The sequence below is a fragment of the Priapulus caudatus genome, unplaced genomic scaffold, assembly GCF_000485595.1.
Source record: "Priapulus caudatus unplaced genomic scaffold, Priapulus_caudatus-5.0.1 Scaffold635, whole genome shotgun sequence".
Taxonomy (NCBI): domain Eukaryota; kingdom Metazoa; phylum Priapulida; class Priapulimorpha; order Priapulimorphida; family Priapulidae; genus Priapulus; species Priapulus caudatus.
The window spans coordinates 149,991-169,849 of NW_014577696.1; the positions used below are offsets into that span (position 1 = coordinate 149,991).

A 19,859-nucleotide genomic window follows, 5' to 3' on the forward strand; every position below is an offset into this window, starting at 1 on the left:
GAGATCCCCTAAGGGTCATTAAAGGATACTTGACAATACAATGACCTAGGTTCCTTGCATATTTTGTTCAGTTAAAATAGGCTTCAATATTCTGCTACATAAAAAGAAATATCCATTTTTTGCAATATTAATTATAAAATATTTTTTTTTTAATTGTTTAAAAATTAACCAGGTACTGTGAATGTTTGCTTACATCTCGGCAGTGGTGCCACTAGCTAGCCCTCTGCTTTCGAACTTGCTCATCCGCCAACTTTTTGGCTGCAAGCTACAAACTGAGGGTGTTTCTGTAATTTAATTTATTTAGGAAGAGAAGGATTGGCAGATATCTTATAAACTACATTTCTAGCCATTTCAGTTTATAATCATAAACGAATTTTGTCGCTAAAATATAACAATTGTTTTGGTTAAATATGCAGTTAGGTATGAATATAATTGGGCACTTTTGTCGATAGCTCTCCGTCTAGTACACGGTGCAAATAAATCTAGCGAAAAAACGCAACTCTGTCATGGTGTAGCCTCGCGGGGTGTCGATGTCAGCAGCCACAAATGAAGAATTTCGAAACTCCACGCGTTGTTTTATGACAAATGTGAATGCATGACTTATAGAAAATTGTAGTAGGTATATCTATTCTAATACTATACATTTGGCTAATGCTTGTGTGTTGTTGTGTGTGTGTGTGGTTTTGTTTGTGTTCGCCCTTTTTCGCATCCTGATTTGTCACTCCAATGCGGCAAAACTGAAGATATATTCAGAAATGCACCACGTCTGGGAGATGGTTTCTGGCTGAAATATTTTTTTTTAAATGTTTTAAGTAATTAAAGTATTAAGTCAAAAATTCGAAAAATGCTATTCGTTCCAATAAGATGGCAGTGCGTACAGCGGCAATCGACACATCAACTATACGTGGGAATGTAGCATCTGCGCTCCTCCTTGATGCCGCCTGTAATATGGTTGGCCCAGCAGTGGACAAAAATCAAGAATACATGACTACTATTATATGCCCGCCATATAATCGACCAATGGGAAGCGAGGAATATATGCCGGCGCATATAATCGATATAGCTTGGCATTATATGCCCGCATATAATCGGAGGCCAAATCAATCAAAAGGAATATGTCCCACATAAATAACTTCGTGTCCCGTTTTGAGCACGCACTTTCCGTCCCGAAAAATCAAAAAGGAATTATGTCCACCATAAATAACTTCCGTCCCCGTTTTACACTTCCGTCTATGGTTGGCCACGGTGGACAAAAATCAAGAATACATGACTACATATTATATGCCCGCATAATAATCGTACCAATTGGGAAGCGAGGAATATTTGGCCCGCATATTAATGCGAATAGCTGCAAATATGCGCCGCATATAATCGGAGCAACACATCAAAGGAAATTATGTCGCACCATAAATAACTTCCGTCCCCGAGTTTGACGCACCTTCCGTCCTCAAAAATCAAAGGATTATGTCCACACATAATACTTTACCGTCCCCGGTTTTACACTTCACCGTCTATGGTTGGCCAGCGGTGGACAAAAAATCAAGAAATAAATGACTACATATTATATGGCCCGCATATAATCGACCCAATGGGAAGCGAGATATAATGCCCGCGTATAATCGAATTAGCTTGCATTATATGTCCCGCAATATAATCGGAGCCAATCAAAATCAAAGGAATTATGTCAGCACCATAAATAACTTCCGTCCCGCGTTTTGACGCAACTCTCCGTCCCAAAAATCAAAGGAATTTATGTCCACCATAAAATAACTTCCGTGCCCGTTTTTACACTTCCGTCGCCGTTATTACAATTGGCATAATGTATTGGATCTGGTATCCGTCCTCAACGCTCTGGCTACACAATGTACGAGCGCTCTGCGACGACAGTTCGGCACGCGAACCAGTCTAGCCGATGCAGACGTGAAAAGACTCAGGGCGGCAGCAGCCATAGCATAATTTGCAAGCGCTAGCATAACATGCCATTACAATTGTATGCAGCGAAACCAGACAATGCGTCTAGACGGTCAAAAACAGGGGACGGAAGTTATTTATGGTGGACATAATTCCTTTGATTTTTGGGACGGAAAGTGTCAAAACGGGAAACGGTAAGTTTATTTATTGGTGGACTATAATTCCTTTGATTGATTGCTGCGCGATTATATGGCGGGCATATATTCGATTATATGCGGGCATATATCCTCGCTTGCCGGCATTGGTACAGATTATATGCGGGCATATAATATGTAGTCATGTATTCTTGATTTTTGTGCACTGTGGCCAACCATAATCCGTCGCCCAGTTTTCAATTGGCATAATGTATTGGACTGGTATTCCGGCTCACGCTGCGCTATCGACATCGTAAGCAGTCGGCTCTGGCGACGACAGTTCGGCCGCGACGCAGTCTAGCGTGCGTGAAAATTCTCAGACGGGCGCAGGCGCATAGCATAATTTGCAAGCGCTAGCTGCCTTGCATACAATTGCCATTCACATGTGTATCAAGCGAACCAGACAAATGCGTCTAGACGGTCAAAACGGGGACGGAAGTTATTTATGTCTGGACATAATTCCTTTGATTTTTGGGACGGAAGTGGTCAAAACGGGGACGGAAGTTATTTATGTGGACTGAATTTCTTTGATTTGATTGGCTGCCGAATATATGCGGGCATATATTCGATTATAATGCGGGCATATAATTCGATTAATATGCGGGCATATATTCGATTATATTGCGGGCATATCATTCCTCGCTTCCCATTGGTCGATTATATGCGGGCAATATAAATATGTAAGATCATGTAAATTCTTGATTTTTGTCACACTGTGGCCAACCAATAAGCCGTATGAGCATATTCAAGAATTGCACCACGGCTGGGGAGATGGTTCTGGCTCAAAAAAAATGCCTATTCCTCAATAGATGTGGCTTACGTCCTCAGATCGCCCCCCGCCCCTACTGGCAGATTCCAACCCCTGCTCACTCTGCTTTGACGTACACCGTACTGACACAGTAGTCAGTAGTCAGTGGCCAGTAGCTGTTCCAGTGTTCTGTTGTACCCAGTGCAGTGGTTTTCTTTTCAGTTACATGAAATATTTAACTTTATCTGTGTCACTTACATGGAGTTTTTATTTTAAAAATAAAGACAACATATGCTGGTTCTACGGGTATACTTTCTGCTAGTATATATAAAGTTGTTCAGCCGAATTATAGTCCGTACTCGCATAACTAGAGAACTCCGCAGCCTAGAGGAAAATCTATATATATAAAGTTGTTCAGCCGAATTAGTCCGTACTCGCATAACTAGAGAACTCCGCAGCCTAGAGGAAAAATAAAGATATTTTCAGAATCAGCACGTCTGGGAGGTGGTTCTGGCTGAAACAAAAATTTAAAAAAGTTAAAAAGTTAAAAATTGATAAAAATTTTATTCAATTGCCTCAATTGCAGGCCTGTGGGAGGCATGATTGCGCTCCAATATCTCGGCCTAGGAGTATCGTAGAGACAAGTGGTTGGTCTTATTTTAGAGAGCAAAGAATGCTGCTTAACGCAATACCATGAAGTTAGTCTAGAACCGCACACAAAGTAGAATAATATTGCTGTAAAACAGCACTATTTTCCCATTTTTCCGCTGTACACTCTAGGTATTTATTAGCTCTTGGTAAGTTGGTACTATCATAATATACCCTAAAACACATAATTCCTTAAGGTGTAGTATCCCTGTAAGTATTTTTACAAGTTTTTATAAATATTGCTAACCATGCATTGCAATTCACATCTCCATAGTGAATGTGTTCAATTAGATTTTCCTATACAGTGAAACAACATGTATAGGATAATTTGATATATGAAATTCAGTATATGTGTTATATCAGTTGGCTATTATATATATATATATCTACGTTTCCAATCAATGTTTCCATTCATGTTTAGCTTTAAAGGAAATGGACCATACACGCACCCTCAATATGCTCATTAGATGTTTGGATTGGAATGCTTGATATTACATGGATGAGGGCGTTACTTTTATCAAACGTTTACATCACTGTTTGAATTCTATTTGGTTATATTTGCACATGCACATGAACAAACTACAGTAATTGTACACTCCTTTCCAGATACTACTCAGCTTTGCAAAAGCGGACTGATAGTTAAAGTAAAACTTGTGTTTTCTTATATTTCATCTTCGTTATCCTTTCTTATAGTCACAAGATAGCAAGCAACCTGGTGGAAACTTTGGTCTGCACACAGCCAACCGCGAGCATGGGCATTCAGGGGAGGCAAAGTTTGGCACTGTCAAGAAAAGTTTCAACAGGTACAATGATCATTTTTGCATACTATTTCAACTAGAACCTAATCTACTGGTGTTTTAGCTGGTACAAGCTTGCCATGTAAAAGTTTATGCATTTTACATGTACTGTAGAATAAAAGAATATATGTGAATGCCAGCAGGGCATGTTAATGTATGTTGTATGTTGTATGTGTGTATAATGTATGTATGTGCTGGCATCTGTTAATTTATGTTGTATTTGCAAAATTAGCCATATTTCCCGATTTGTTGATGTCAATTCTTTCATAATCGAAATTCATTTTTTGTCACAGATTTTCAACATTTGTAAAGTCTGGTGGCGAAGCTTATTTGCTAGGAACGATAAAGACAGTTGTGTCGGATGCTGACCGAATTGCGATTGTGGTGAGTATTTTCTTGTCAGGGTTGACAGTTTGTGATATGCTGTCAGGTGGGTGGTTCAGACGCTTATCACATCTTGAGCATTCACACCCTGGGCTACAGGGGAAAAACCAGAGCTAGGCGAAATCATTGTCCCAGCGAGGGAGTGAGGAATTTATTAGCTATTTGGGCCACCATAGTCGAGCGACTATGAGCCCATGCTCAACATTGTCCAGATTTCCAGATGGTTTTGTAGGTGTGGGTAGACATCTCTGTGTACATCTGCAGATAGTCTATCATTATAGTGCATCAGCAGAGCACAATACACAGTTATTCTCCTGCTAACATGAGTGCTTGCTATGAATTGTTTGCCATCGTGTCAGTTCAATAGGTGTTGGGTTTGTGTGACTGATATAGGAATCAGATGATGGACCTGTGTGGGCAGTGCAAGAACATCCTTACACCTGCAGTGTCACGTCGCCAAAGAAGGATTCAAAGTTTCGCGGCATGAAAAGTTTCATAGCTTACCAAGTCACGCCCTCTGTGAGTGGAGTATTCATGTGTAAATTGTAAAACATTGTTTGTGGAGTTTATAAGTTCATAAATTCAGTATATTCTACTCTACATATCAATAATAGTCATTTCAGTTATGATTTTACTGTATTTGGTGTTTAATTACAGTAGTTTTGGCATGGAAATGGTTAGAAATAGTGTAACACTGTACACCTAACATTGATGGAAATGAGCTACTACAGGTGCATATCATAATGTCATGAATGGAGTCATAATTATGAGATTATGAGTCTAAATGTCATGACTTTTGAATATAGTCTTGTGCAAAAATTCTATCATTTTAAAATTTTGATAGTCGTAAGCATTCATGATGATTTTGGCAGGTCTCCCTGTTCATAATAAGTTTAGGGAGGTGGGATAGGCTATATTAGTTTGGCACGCTTATTTTTCAATTAAATAGCTCTATGTCTTACAGTTCAATATGGTTCCGGTCACAAGACGATACAAGCATTTTGACTGGCTGCATGGTCGTCTAGAGGATAAATTTTGTGTAACACCTGTATCGCCACTACCCGATAAACAAGTAACAGGTAATGTGTATTTGATAGTAGGTGTATCATAACTAGGTGGTAAGTAATGAAAAAGGAGGGTAACTCAAGTTGTTGATCACATAATACATTACATTTACATGCTTTTATCTTGCATTTGGCTTCTTAACCATGTTTACTTCCATTCATTCATTTATTTATTTAACTTGTTATATTTTCATGAGAACATTGTGCGCTGTAATTTTTGTTTGTGCTCTATGTTAACAAATATCTCTAGAAACAAATGTGCTAGGTAGTACATATTTGGGTAAGGTCGTTTGTCTCAACTTTATATTATAAGTATTTATTGATTTTATTCAGAAGTTTATTAGGATGCTCTATAGTATATATGCAGGTAGGACTAAAGTAAAAGCAAGGTATTTCACCATACAGCAATGTATACAGTAATAGAAATATAGAAATTGAGAAATATGATACATGTTTATTTAAAATAATACGTGGAGTTGAAATTTACAGTGGATGACCGAAATTGTGTCTTATTTATGTATTTGATCCGTTAAGTGGAGACTGTCCTAGAGTTCTCAGGGTTAGCTCAACACATCCGTACGTGACGTTATAGGACGATATGAAGATGACTTCATAGAGAAGAGGATGGCAGGTCTGCAGTTGTGGGTAAGCAGGATCTGCAGGCATCCAGTCATCGCAAACTCCGAGGTGTGGAATCATTTTCTCACGTGTGCTGATGAGAAGGTTAGTGTGAGACAGAGGTTGGGGGAGGTAAAGGTATGCATGTGTGCATTATTATGTTCATGTGCGTATTAATGAGATAGAACGAGACAAAAAGGTTCTTAGGTCTAGTTTGGAGACCTAGGAGCAGGTCTACTAGAATATAAACTACTTTAACAAGAGGCACAGTTCAAAAGTCGAGGCCAGTGAATGCCATGAAAGTAATATAAAATTTGCATTCGTATTTGCATGAAGGCTGTTGTCACCTAAATCATAGTAAGAATAAGGTGATTCAAGTAATTTAATTGCAATCAACTTGCATAGCTATATTTAAATACACATTAACATAGAGCATAGAGTGCCAGTTTTAGATGCACTAGATGGCCATGAGTGTTTACAACTATTTGGATTCGTTCACTAATAATCATTTCATCACAGGTCATCTATTCCATTATTTGGGCACAGTTCTGTTTGTTTTGTTTCCTTAGTGAGGTCATTATTATCTAAATGTGTCACTTCAGAGGTGGAAACAAGGCAAGAGGAAAGCAGAGAAAGACGAGTTTGTTGCTGGATCATTCTTCCTTATCATCAACACCCCAGAAAACCCATTGTCCGTTAAAGATGTGTAAGTTTATAAATGTGTTGCAGTCATCATTTAAAGCATTTAATTTATTGGCATTCTTTATTATCATTGTCTAAAAGTATATTTGATTGAACCATTCCTGCATGCGATCATCTGAGGACTGTCAATAAAAGCATCACACGTCTAAGATGTCATAACTTTAGAAATGAACTGCTGTGCAAAAGTTACAACGTTTTAGACTTATGATAGTTCTGCTTGTTTATGATGTTTCTGACATACCCCCTGCTTCAAAAGTACATAGATGATATTTCTGTAGTGAGGAGAAGGTCGACTCCTTCAACAAGTTTGTGAAGCATATGGATGACAGTGTGCGAGATGGCATACAGACGATGTTGGAAAGCTGCAAAAAGCACCGAGGACGTAAGTGAAATTTAGATAACTGTTGTGAACATGGTTCGGCACCTGTGGTCTGGTACATTCGTCAGCATTTATTTTTCTCGTGATCTTCACTAACACTCGACATGGGTATAAGCACGTTGTATGTGCTGCGATGTTCATCTTCTAGCATATGGCTGTGTTCGTGGTACACTCACTTGTGGGTATTTTAATGAATGGTGGGGAATATATAACCGGGGGGGGGACAATTTCTCAAGGTATATTTATTGGGAATCTAATTAAGTGCCACTCGGCGATGACAGACACGTCCTTCCAAGTCAGACACGTAGGCACTTGCTAGCTAGGGCACTACATTAACCATGTTACCAATTTTCAGTCGATTCTACTTCATCATTAACATTATTCCTTAAAGTGATTACGTCACGAATTTTCTATGGTAAAATTTGTAAAATTTTTGTTGCCATTTTTTTACATTAAAAGTAAGAACTAATGGGACTAAACGTATCGTCAAATTCTTACCTGATAAAATTGTTTCTCAGCTAGTTAAAAATCCAAAAAACCCGGACTATTTGATATTAGTGTTCCTAACATTAATTGCTATGGGCTATGTATGCGTCACGAGTGTATGTTCACATCGAACAATATAGTAAAATAAGAAGTATAATGCAGTAATTTAACCATAAAAAGTGAAAAGAATTACTTATAAGTTATATTTTGTGAAAAAGTGGAAATATTTATTTTTTTTTTATTATTAATTTTACGGTGACGTAATCTAACCTACAAGGAAGTGTATGTGGTAATAATCTTATAATTTTTGCAGCTTATAAGCGAGAGTACCAGAAAATGGGTGACGTCCTTATCGATCTTGGAAACTCGTTCAGCTTGGATACCCGACCTTGTAAGTTCGTTTTTTTTCTGTAAAGTCGATTGTAATGTCTTCTCTGTCCTAATTGGTAGGTAATTCAAGCAGTTTGGAATTATTATTAATATCTCTATTATTGAATTGTTTATAATCTACCAGGAGGTTTGTGGGTTGTTTCATTGAAAAGCATCATGTCCTCATTGTAGAAATTGAATGCTATTATTATCATCAGGAGTAAGTAACATCTATTATTTATTCAGGTTATTATTATGTTATATGTCTTGAGGCATAATGTATCCAAGATTAGTGCAACCTTGGCACAAAGCTCTGTTATTAACAAATGCTAGTGACACCTACCCGCAGGAAGTTTTTATCGCATTGTTGGTATTTTTACTGTTATAAAGCTTTACCATATTTGGTCAGAACTCTCCTCGTCTACTCATCCAAACCTGTTGTCACTCATCATGCGGGCAATTGGTGGCAAGTAATTGTTTATACTAGGTGACAGCACCGCTTAGTGCGCGAGATCGGGTTTCCTACGGGTAATATTGATTTTTAGCTCACCTTGACATCGTCAAGCTGAGCTATTGCCATGGGTCGTCGTCCGTCGTCCGTCCGTCCGTCCGTCCGTCCGTCCACAAACATTTGGCTTCGGTCAACGATAACTCAGGAACCGTTTGACCCACATGTTTGAAATTTGGTGTAGTTGTTACTGCTATGCTCCCATATTAAACGTCCTATTTTGGAGCACGCCAGTCAGCGTACTTTCGAGCCACGGCGATTTTTTGGCAAAAATGGGAATTCCCAATAGTCAGTTCAGGTTCAACGGATTTTGCTCATTTTTGGTATGAGAATGAATAAGGGCTAGGGGTTTTGATATTTAAAAAAAAATTATGCAAATTAGGTAGGGTTTGGCAATTATATAGCATATAACGCTGATAACAAACAGTCTGTGGTGTGACACTCGTCTGGTTCGTTTTACAAGATTTCATTGACAATATCTTTAATGCAAAATTGGTATTTCCTCTCCACCCTGCCGATAAAACGTCTATATTAGAGTAAAGTTTTACAAAACATGTCGGAACGCAGCATAACCTATTTATTTCGAACGCCACCACTACAAAGCGGGCATAGCGCCATCTACTGTCACAAATTGTGATTCATTTTGGTTTATAAATTATTATTGCGATATACAGATGGCAATCGTTTCTATAATGTACGTCGATGGTTGCTCAATTAAAACTGACTTCTTCTCACTCACTCATTTGTGTCTTTTTTTGTGGTGAGCTACAGTGTCATTGACACTTTCATTTAGCTCACCTTGACACCATCAAGCTGAGCTATTGCCATGGGTCGTCGTAGGGTCCCTATATACAGAGAGTTGCGCCAACTCAGGATTTGACTCCATGTTGTTTCCAAATGGATCCACACCGCTGCCGCTTAAGTACAGCGCTGTATGGATACGCTGTACAATGGTCCGTAGTAATTAATTAGACTAATCGTGCTTCAATAAACTCAAAATTTACAGAGATTATAGCTAAGACATGTGTCTATGTGTATCTAGATTTCTAGAAATGTAACTCAAATCGTTCGCGCCATATGATAGTTTAATTGTACACTTTCTTACCGCCCATAGCCGTGCGTATATTAACCTGTGCGATACCACGCGTAGATACTTGCTAATTAATTAAACAACTCGCGCTTCAATAAACTCAAGAATCACAGAGATCATAGATAACACATGTGTCTATATGTATCTAGATTTCTAGAAAAGTAACTCAAATCGTTTGCGCCATATGATAGCTTAATTGTACACTTTCTTAGTGTAAACACAGCAGCTAGTCATTTTGGAAGAATAATGACAACTGTAATTCACAAGATAAATGCGTTCCACTCTCCACTCGCTCGCAGCTGTAACATGTGTTTTGCAGTTCTAGAAATTCAGGTACACATAGAAACATGTCTTAGCTATAATCTCTGTAAATTTTGAGTTTATTGAAGCACGATTAGTCTAATTAATTACTACGGACCATTGTACAGCGTATCCATACAGCGCTGTACTTAAGCGGCAGCGGTGTGGATCAATTTGGAAACGACATGCCGTCCAGCGATCACGTGACCGATTTTTTCCGACTCGTCATGGCGCAACTCTCTGTATACAGGGACCCTAGGTCGTCGTCCGTCCGTCTGTCCGTCCGTCCGTCCGTCAACATTTTGCTTCGGTCAATGATAACTCAGGAACCGTTGGGCCCACATGTTTGAAATTGGGTATAGTTGTTACTGCTATGCTCCCATATTAAACGTCTTTTTTTGTCGCCAGTCGACGTATTTTCGAGCCACAGCAATTTTTTGACAAAAATGGAATTGCCATTAGTCAGTTCAGGTTCAACGGATTTTGCTCATTTTTGGTATGTGAATGAATAAGGGCTAGGGGTTTTGATATTTAAAAAAAAATTATGCAAATTAGTTAGGGTTTGGCAATTATATAGCATATTATATAGACACAAACAGCCTGTGGTGTCACACTCGTCTGGTTCATTTTACAAGATTTCATTGACAATATCTTTAATGCAAAATTGGTATTTCCTTTCCACCCTGCCGATAAAACGTCTATATTAGAGTAAAGATTTACAAAACATATCGGAACGCAGCATAACCTATTTATTTCAAATGCCATCGCTACAAAGCGGGTATAGCGCCATCTACGGTCACAAATTGTGATTCATTTTGGTTTATAAATTATTATTGCGATATACAGATGGCAATCGTTTCTATAATGTACGTCGATTGTTGCTCAATTAAAACTGACTTCTTCTTACTCACTCATTTGTGTCCTTTTTTGTGGTGAGCTACAGTGTCATTGACACTCATTATTTTGAAGAACATGACATGATTAGCACCAATTAGTGTGGTATATTTTGCAGCTCTATGATAACAGGTTTTTACATACAATATTTACAGTGGCTCAAGGACTTACAGAGGCCATCCGCCACACTGGCAAGACATACAATGAAATAGCTCAAGACTTTGCTGATCAGGTATATGTGCATCAAATATACGTCGTGTAGAGGTCAACGATACACTAGGGTCACGACACGATACGTATTTTGACATGCAGGTCATGGTACGATACGTATTTTGACATGCAGGTCATGGTACGATGTGTATTTTTATATGCAGGTCACAATATGCATCATGTTAGGTGGACAGAAACAGATATTATAAATTATAAGCTGTGATAAATTTTTTATACTATGTATGAAATAAAATATATTCCATCCTAGGAATTTAGCTTTGAATAATGCTAGTATAATCATTACTTTTTGCTACTTTTAGTTATAAACACCTCTGACTCTGGTGTATTCCATGTATGATTGGTTATTAGCTGCGTTCATACGAGACTCCGTATTTATGAAATACGGTATTTGCGAGATACCGAATCTGAGAAAAATTTGCGACCGAGCGTTTACACGCTGATTCGCGGCTTTAGAAATGCCGTATTTGCGAACTGCGAGCTGCTTTAGTACACTGAAAAAAAACAATGCGTCCAAGTGAACACTCAAGTGAACAATTTGAAATAAACAATGCAATGCACACCAACTGCCGATAAAATACGTAGACTGGTCTGCGCTCGACAGTTCCACTTGCGTTACACTGGAACTGTCGAGCGCGTACCAGTCTACGTATTTTATCGGCAGTTGGTCTGCATTGCATTGTTTATTTTGCATTGTTTGCTTGATTGTTCGCTTGGACACATTCGGAATTTCTCAAGCACGGCAAATAATTCGTCATCCGGGATGCCGCGTATTTCAACAAATACCGAATCTATTTAGATTCCGTATTTCTTGGACCGCGCATTTTGCCTCGTGTGAACGCTAAATACCAAATTTCGTGTGAACGCGGCTAATATTGTATTTTGAAGTTCACAAGCATTGTCGAATGCCATTGTTATTCTAAAGTTATAATATGTATTCTGATACCTTCATAACTTGAACGTATTATGAGTATGTCAAAGCCATAGAAGGATACAGTGTACCATTAGTTACTATATATTTTTATGGCTGAAGCACACAAAGAAATTCTGAGTGTACTCTAGACTGACTTGATATTGACAGCTCTACTCGTAAGCTTGCCATACACAATGCTACGCTACAGGCGCAGTAACAATGTGCACTAGTAAATCAGCATTCTTGATTGTTTTGCATTAACAATTTTGGCTGAAATGCAAGTGCACCACGTATATGCTGACCCAGATTTTCGATAACAGCCGGGGACATTTACATGAGAGTTCATAAAAAAATTTATTAAAATGGAATTACATGTACTTTAAAGAGTTTAGCTTGCCTTATTTACTATTTAACATGCAAAATATTGTTTGTATCACGATATGTTGTTTGTATTGGATGCTGCCTATCGAATATCTTATCCTCAGGATCTGTATCGTGATTCACCGATACATCGGTGAAGCGTTACACCCCAATGCTGGTGTTTGCTAATATCTGATGTTATGTTTGTTATAACTATTAGCTTAAGTGACTTACCTTGAGACTTTCATATTGTAGAGAAGAAATATACATCATTATTGATCTTGGCATTCTTGTTTATAAAAAGTACTGAAAAAATTTATTTGAAGTTTATTTGTAACTTATTTTTAACATTGAATGTATATCTGCACTGCTTTGTGTCTCATTTCAAATGCATCATGTATGTATGCTATTGTATGTAACATTCCATATTTATTCATGACATTTTTTGATGATAATTTAAATTGGATTTTACAAAACACTTGTTTTTTTTCATTATTAGCCACGATATGATCTGGAGCCACTTATTGAAGAAATTCATGAATATAAAGGCATACTCTCGAATTTTCCAGAAATCATTGAGCTTCACAAGGTATGGTAATATTATTATTTTTCTCACTAAATCAGTAAACTGTGATTGAACATTTCACAAGTAGCCCTCCCACGTACGTTCAGGATAGCATAATACAAGTAATTGCTGATTAAAATACAAATTTTTGTTTTATATTTCTACTTTTTTGTTTCCAGGGGGCATTGAAGCGAGTGAAAGATTGTCAGAAACTGGAGGGCGAAGGGAAGCTGAATGAAGCCGATGCATCTGCTATTGCCAGACGTGGGGATGTTCTCTCCTATGCTCTGCTTGCAGAGATCACCCACTTCCACAGTGAGCGTATACTCGACTACAAGACGTACATGCAGAATTATCTCAGAGGCCAGATAGCGTTCTATCGCAAGGTATAGTATTTCCTGGTTGGGAGTGGATTTGAAAGCTCAGATGGTTAACCACACCTGTCTAGACTCGAAAGGGAGTGGGATGGCGGATTCTCAAGTGTGAACCTGGGTAAATTGACCCACGAACTAGGGTGTGTATTTTGGGGGTGGTTATCTCTTTTGTCTAGCTATTCAGGCGGAACGATAGATCTAATATTGGGATGGGTTACCACACTTCAGTAGATGCAGCAGAATGTAAAGGTTTGTGTAGATGACGTTTTTATGTTTTGTATTACTCAAAAAAATAGTTCTACTCCCCCACTTACTGCCATTCAACTTCCATTCAACTGCAGTTCAACTGCCATTGTCCTCGTGAAAATCCATGTGATAGTATTAAATTTTTACATTGTAACAGTTTGGTGTTAATGAATTTCAGATTGCAGACAAATTGGAGGGATCACTAGCCCAGTACGATCAAGCATGATCAGCTATCTATAATGTATGTGTAGCTGATGGTCACACTGAAGGATCAAGTAGATAGACTTATGACCAATATTCAGGGAAGTTCAGACTACACTGACATGGCTGTGTCACTCGCTATGTATGTAGATGTAGCAATTTGTTTGATGTAATGTCGCAAGAAGTCTCCCCAATAGTTTCAGTTTGCTTTGCAGTGATCATAGAAGTTGCGTTTGATGTGTTGAATTTCTAACTGCTAGTTTGTTATTGAAAATTTTATTAACTTGAGTAAAACTGAAACCGGTGGCATTTTAAATAGATGTATTAATAGAATAAACTATATTTTCTCTCTGAATTGTGTAGTTATTAATATAGAGCGCTTGAAACTCACTGACGGGTTTTACATGTTCAAACACTAGTTAAAAGCAATTTATATATTGATGTACTTGCAGTCTTGAAATCATATGAAATGTATTAATTTCTTGTGAGGTTTATATGAACTTGGTATGCCATGAGTATTACGTGAGTGAAAAATTGTTTTGAAACGAGTATAATAGATTCATTATAGAAATGGCCTGCCGTTTACCATATTATTGTGTTGTTGTCATTAGTTTATATTGATTTAAAACTAACGTGCTCTCATTTATTGCCATGTGTAGTGTTAGCAGTAGAATCAGTAAGTTTTGCACTGAAATTAATAACGTTAATGAGTTTCAATAATTTTGAAGCTGTACAGTTATATCTTGTGAGTTTACTTTAGTTGCTGCAGCAGTGCAAAGTCATAACTGTAAAATATTTGTATGATTTATATATGTTTAACATAATAACGTTGCAACACTAAAACACGATTTATGCTACGTAAGAACAGTTACCTATTTCTGTGTCCCCAAAATTTCGACGTTATTTGTAGGTGTTGTAGTGACAAGCTAACAAATATTAGAATTGGAGTTGCTGGATAGTAAAGCAAATATCTCTCCTTTCAGGTGATATGATTAGAATATTATAATTGACTTTCATTGAACATGAAGGTACTCGGTGCATGTATTATCTGTTAAAACCTATATGGATACGGACTGTGAGTGTCAGAAACGGTGATTATATTGTTAATTTGTAGTGGAACTGACTAATTATGCATTACTAGAGTGACGTGATAACCTGTCGTAATAATCTGTCGAATGGGAGTTGTTGGTACATTTCTTGATAACAGAAGTGTGATATTTTTTAATTTGTGTGTTGCCTGTTTCAATATTATAACCAAATCTTCTTGATTTGTTGCATGTACATTTTTATGTTTATACATAGGTGTAGTTGTATAAATACATGTGTTTTTGGTCGACACTTTCAATGCTATATGTAAGTGGGCAACTGACGTGTGTTACAAAGTTTGATGTAATTACGTTGAAAACGATTTTATATTTCATCTAGATTTTTAACATATTTCTGCACACGGTCTCATTCTGTTAGGCAGTAGAGTTGAGCAGTGTGAGATTATGTTATTTCTTAAAGAGTATACTTTCTGAAAAAGTAAAGTTATACTAATACGATTATACTTTATAGTTACAACCGTGCGACTTCCTATACTATATTAAACTAGCATGGTATAATTTCTTATACAATGCAATGAGCATGAACGTTAACCAAAACGCGACAGTACTATGAGAAGCACTCATATATTAGCGACAACTGACGTCTTGCGGTTTGCTGTGCGCCTTTATTTGCAAATCTTTTCATTTCTAATATTTGCCCTTATGCATGCATATATGTGCTAATGAGAGTAAACATTCTGTACGTGTTGTGACGCAATTTGGTCAAAATTGCATATCGTGTTTTGGAAAGTCATCTAGTAGACAGTTGAGCTTATAGTTATTTCAGTTTTTGTGTTATTTTATACAATATAGTGTTGTGTTGCATATATAACTACAGGTAAAACTGTCGCAGTTCTCAAAGCCAGCTTCTTGTGGTCTTCATTCACTAACATGCATGTGTAACTAATTGTGACTGGAGAGTTATCCTTTGGCGTTTGTTTGCTTTGTTGGCTTCTCAGTACAAATACTGACACAAACGGCAACACTTGTCCAATGTGTTGAATATATAACACTACAGATCTAGCAGGCTAGAGTCTGATTTCTATGACGAATAAGTTATATGTGGTGATGGCATATATTCCTGTGTTGTTATCTATACAGAGCAAATGAGAATTTCGATCGTATTTAATATTTCTTTGTAATTTAAATAAATAATTAACTTTTTGTAATTAACTGAAATGTTCTACTGTATTAACACGCGTCGACGTTTGAAATGAGATGATAAAGCAGTGTGTTCTATGCACATATTACTGCTCATAGGGTCTATGTCCCCCAGGGTACTGCCGGAACGTACCCTGGTAACTATCTAGCTGATATGGTTAGGGTTAGGGAGTAGGCGTAGGCGACTCCTAGACTCGGTAGTGGAGTAGGCGAGGTACGGTCCGGCATATTAGATAGTAGTATTTAGTACCAGGGTACGTTCCGGTATACCGGACCGTACCCAGGGTACGTTCCGGCAGTACCCTGGGGGACATAGACCCTATCAGCTATATTACTATAAATTGTGAACTGAATTCCATAGAAAGATTCTTACATTCCTCATCGATACGCGTCGACATGCTTTACAATAGATCGTTAGAATATTATATATATAATACATATTTTAGAGTATTACGTAATCTAGTTGCACGCCGGATTACAAAACAACCCCTTACAATGCCTATTATCTCATTTGACCATATTCTGCAGTATAGGGGAATTCGGGATGCCTCTGGCTATCCATAGATATCTGAGTAATTTTTTCCGAGTTTGTACCAGATTGTGTTGCAGAGGATTTTAACGTCATTTACTAACGGATTCAAATTATTACTAATAATAGGCGAAATAAAGTAGATAAACATTAAGACTTTGGTAATAAATACAAGTCGTGTTTATTCAATATCACTGAAACGGTAAATTTCACTTCAGGTTTCACTTTAGCCGTAGCTTGGCGCTACAATATACCCTTTTCTGTGCTAATATACACGGCGGATGGCGCTCGCGTCTCGTACATAATGGCAAACTCCACGACAGATGGCGCTCTGACTACGCTAAATTATACCCCCGTCAGACCGGGGTGGCGTCCTTACTGCGCTGCTACGGCGACGGAAAATGGGCACAGAGCGCGCCAAGGTCGCCATAAGCGTGGTATAAGCGTGGTGGAAACGCCAGACATCGTGGTGTGGTCGCCATGGTCGCCAATGATCGCCGAGTCACGGCGTTTGTTTTGAGCATGTTCAAAACAAGCGCCAAGGTTCGGCGATCTGACCTGGAACGCGGTGAGAAAGCGGTGGGGTCGCGAAGGTCGTGAGACAAGCGTCGTAACATCTCCATGAACGTAGTACACGCGCAGTACATGCGTGGCAAAGACGCTGCGAAAATGGTAACATTTGCAACGGCGACTTCATGGCGTCCTCACCACGACCCTGTCGTGTCTGCCACGACCCCACCACGCGTTCGGAGTCCTTATGTCGTTGTCATGGCGATGTTACGATGATTTCACCACTGTTGCGCGATTGCACCACGTCCTCATGGGGCTCCCAGTGCGCCTATGGCGTTCTTATGGGGTGCCCACTGCGTTTATGGAGTTCTTAATACGACCATGGCGTTGTTACCAAGGTTGTACTACGCTCCTATGGCGACCATGCTTTTCATGTGCGACCTGCTATAAAAACTGGTGTTTCAAAGTTCATGCATCAGTGTGTCTGTCGTCTTCATCGCGTGTATGTCGTGTTCATCATCATGGCAGAAGATATCCAGAACTTGCTAATACTACAACAATTGCTTATTGTGCAGCAGCAGCTGCAGCAGCAGGCATACAATGAAGCTGCAGCTGTAAACATCATCAGACGGCGAAGAAGAAGGAGGGCAAGGCAAAGAAGATGCTGGGTTAGATCATTTCTAGGTGATGTCCGAAGTTCTCAGTTTGGGCACTTCAACCGCCTCATGCCTGAGTTGAGGCACGAAGATCCTGCATCTTTCCACAATTTCCTCAGAATTCCACCAGATATGTTTGATGAGCTGCTCACCAGACTTAATCCAAGAATCACCAAGCAGGATACCAATTACAGAAAGGCTATAGATCCAGGGCTGAAGCTTGCAGCCACTCTGCGCCATCTGGCATCTGGTGACACGTACGCCAGTGTGAAGTTTGACTTCAGAATCCCATCCAATACCTTGTCTCTCGTAGTGAAGGAAGTCTGCCAGGCTATAGTAGATGAGTACAAAAATGAAGTGATCAAGTTCCCAACCACTCCTGCAGAGTGGGCTGCAGTTGCTGAACAGTTCGAACGTCGATGGAATGTCCCTCATGGATGTGGTGCCTTTGATGGCAAACATGTTGCCATACGAAAGCCAGCCAACAGTGGAAGCCTATATCATAACCACCAAGGATTCTTTTTAATTGTTTTGATGGGCCTGGTAGATGCTGACTATAACTTTCTGTGGATAGACGTTGGAGGTGATGGCTACATGACAGATGCCATGATCTTTAATGAATCTGAGCTTAAGGAGTGCCTAGCTGACGGATCGATAGGTTTTCCACAACCATCACCCCTACCGAATGATGACAGAAACATGCCGTACTTCATCCTTGCCGATGATGCCTTTGGGCTCCATACCAATCTGATGAAGCCCTACCCGCAACGCAACCTGACAAAGGAGCATAGGATATGCAACTACAGGATATCCAGAGGGAGGAGGATAATGGAGAATGGATTCGGGATACTGGCACAACGTTGGCAGGTTCTCCTAGGCACCATGCAACAGGAGCCTGACACAGCAAGGCTCATTGTTGAGGCATGTGTCTGCCTTCACAACTTGATGCGCATGCGGTATCCTACCCTGCAGAATGCAGCTTTGGATTACGAGGATGGCTACCACGATATGGTCCCTGGAGCATGGAGGCAGCATGCCAATATGCATGATGTCGACCAAGCAAAAGGACCAAACAGAGATAGCACTGCTGCCAAGAAACAGCGTGAATGCCTCAAGCTCTACTTCAACTCAGCAGCTGGATCAGTGCATTACAAGACCGAAGTCACCGAAGTCACCGAAGTCACCGAAGACACAGTTACATGGCAAGACCGAATGATATAGACATTGATCGTTCAGTGACTTTGAAAAACATGTTATTGTGTGCTATTCAAGGATACATTATGCAGTGATATTTAATTGTGTGATTTTTACAATTTCATGTTACCCTATGGGCATTGTAATATTTGTTACATTTGACCATGCACTATAGATTATGAATAATTGCGCATATTACTATTATTTTTCATGTGATATTGCGCTTTAATTATATTAAATTGTGTATTGAAACGCTTGTTATTGTTGTTCTTAGAGGGTTATCAACAAAACAAATAATTGTATACAAATAGCCCAGTGAGGCCTTCAAATCCTTTGAAATTCGACATCATTGTTTATGGTTTATTACTATATATATATTCATATATATCGTTCCATATGTCATATTTATTAATATGCCAAGATGCTTTGAAGTCTTTTGTAATTTTGGCACGGCACACGGAGCACGGCGGACACAACATGATGCCAATAGTCCATTTGACCTAGGTTAAGGTGAGCCATAATGGCCCATTTTACCTTCAAAACATACAATACATGTAATAATTCTATGTCAAAATTGCAACGGATAATAACATTTAATTGCAACATATATGTATGTAATTGTTACCAAACATTTTCCATACCCACTTTCATACTGTTCATGTAATAATATAAGGTAAAAATCAATGAAACATAAAATATAAACATAAAATAAGCACTGTCCAGTATCCATTTTAGTCACAGTTCA

At 38.7% G+C, this 19,859-nt stretch overlaps 2 protein-coding genes across 2 annotated transcripts in view; both read left to right on the forward strand.

The window, feature by feature from the left end:
- LOC106812330 (sorting nexin lst-4-like) overlaps nt 1-16,237 on the forward strand; it is a 37,940-nt gene extending 21,703 nt beyond the window's left edge. Inside the window, exons 7-18 of the mRNA XM_014816173.1 lie at nt 4,195-4,304; nt 4,592-4,682; nt 5,076-5,201; nt 5,647-5,761; nt 6,339-6,469; nt 6,967-7,070; nt 7,345-7,448; nt 8,245-8,322; nt 11,248-11,324; nt 13,093-13,182; nt 13,338-13,544; nt 13,957-16,237. Of these exons, the coding sequence (XP_014671659.1) occupies nt 4,195-4,304; nt 4,592-4,682; nt 5,076-5,201; nt 5,647-5,761; nt 6,339-6,469; nt 6,967-7,070; nt 7,345-7,448; nt 8,245-8,322; nt 11,248-11,324; nt 13,093-13,182; nt 13,338-13,544; nt 13,957-14,004 (1,281 nt within the window). The 3' untranslated portion in view covers nt 14,005-16,237. The remainder of the gene's footprint in view (nt 1-4,194; nt 4,305-4,591; nt 4,683-5,075; nt 5,202-5,646; nt 5,762-6,338; nt 6,470-6,966; nt 7,071-7,344; nt 7,449-8,244; nt 8,323-11,247; nt 11,325-13,092; nt 13,183-13,337; nt 13,545-13,956) is intronic.
- Nucleotides 16,238-17,785: 1,548 nt separating this feature from the next.
- On the forward strand, nt 17,786-19,141 carry LOC106812331 (putative nuclease HARBI1). The gene has a single exon (XM_014816174.1). The coding sequence runs from the start codon at nt 17,786-17,788 to the stop codon at nt 19,139-19,141; it is 1,356 nt and encodes a 451-aa protein (XP_014671660.1).
- The last annotated feature ends 718 nt before the right edge of the window (nt 19,142-19,859 follow it).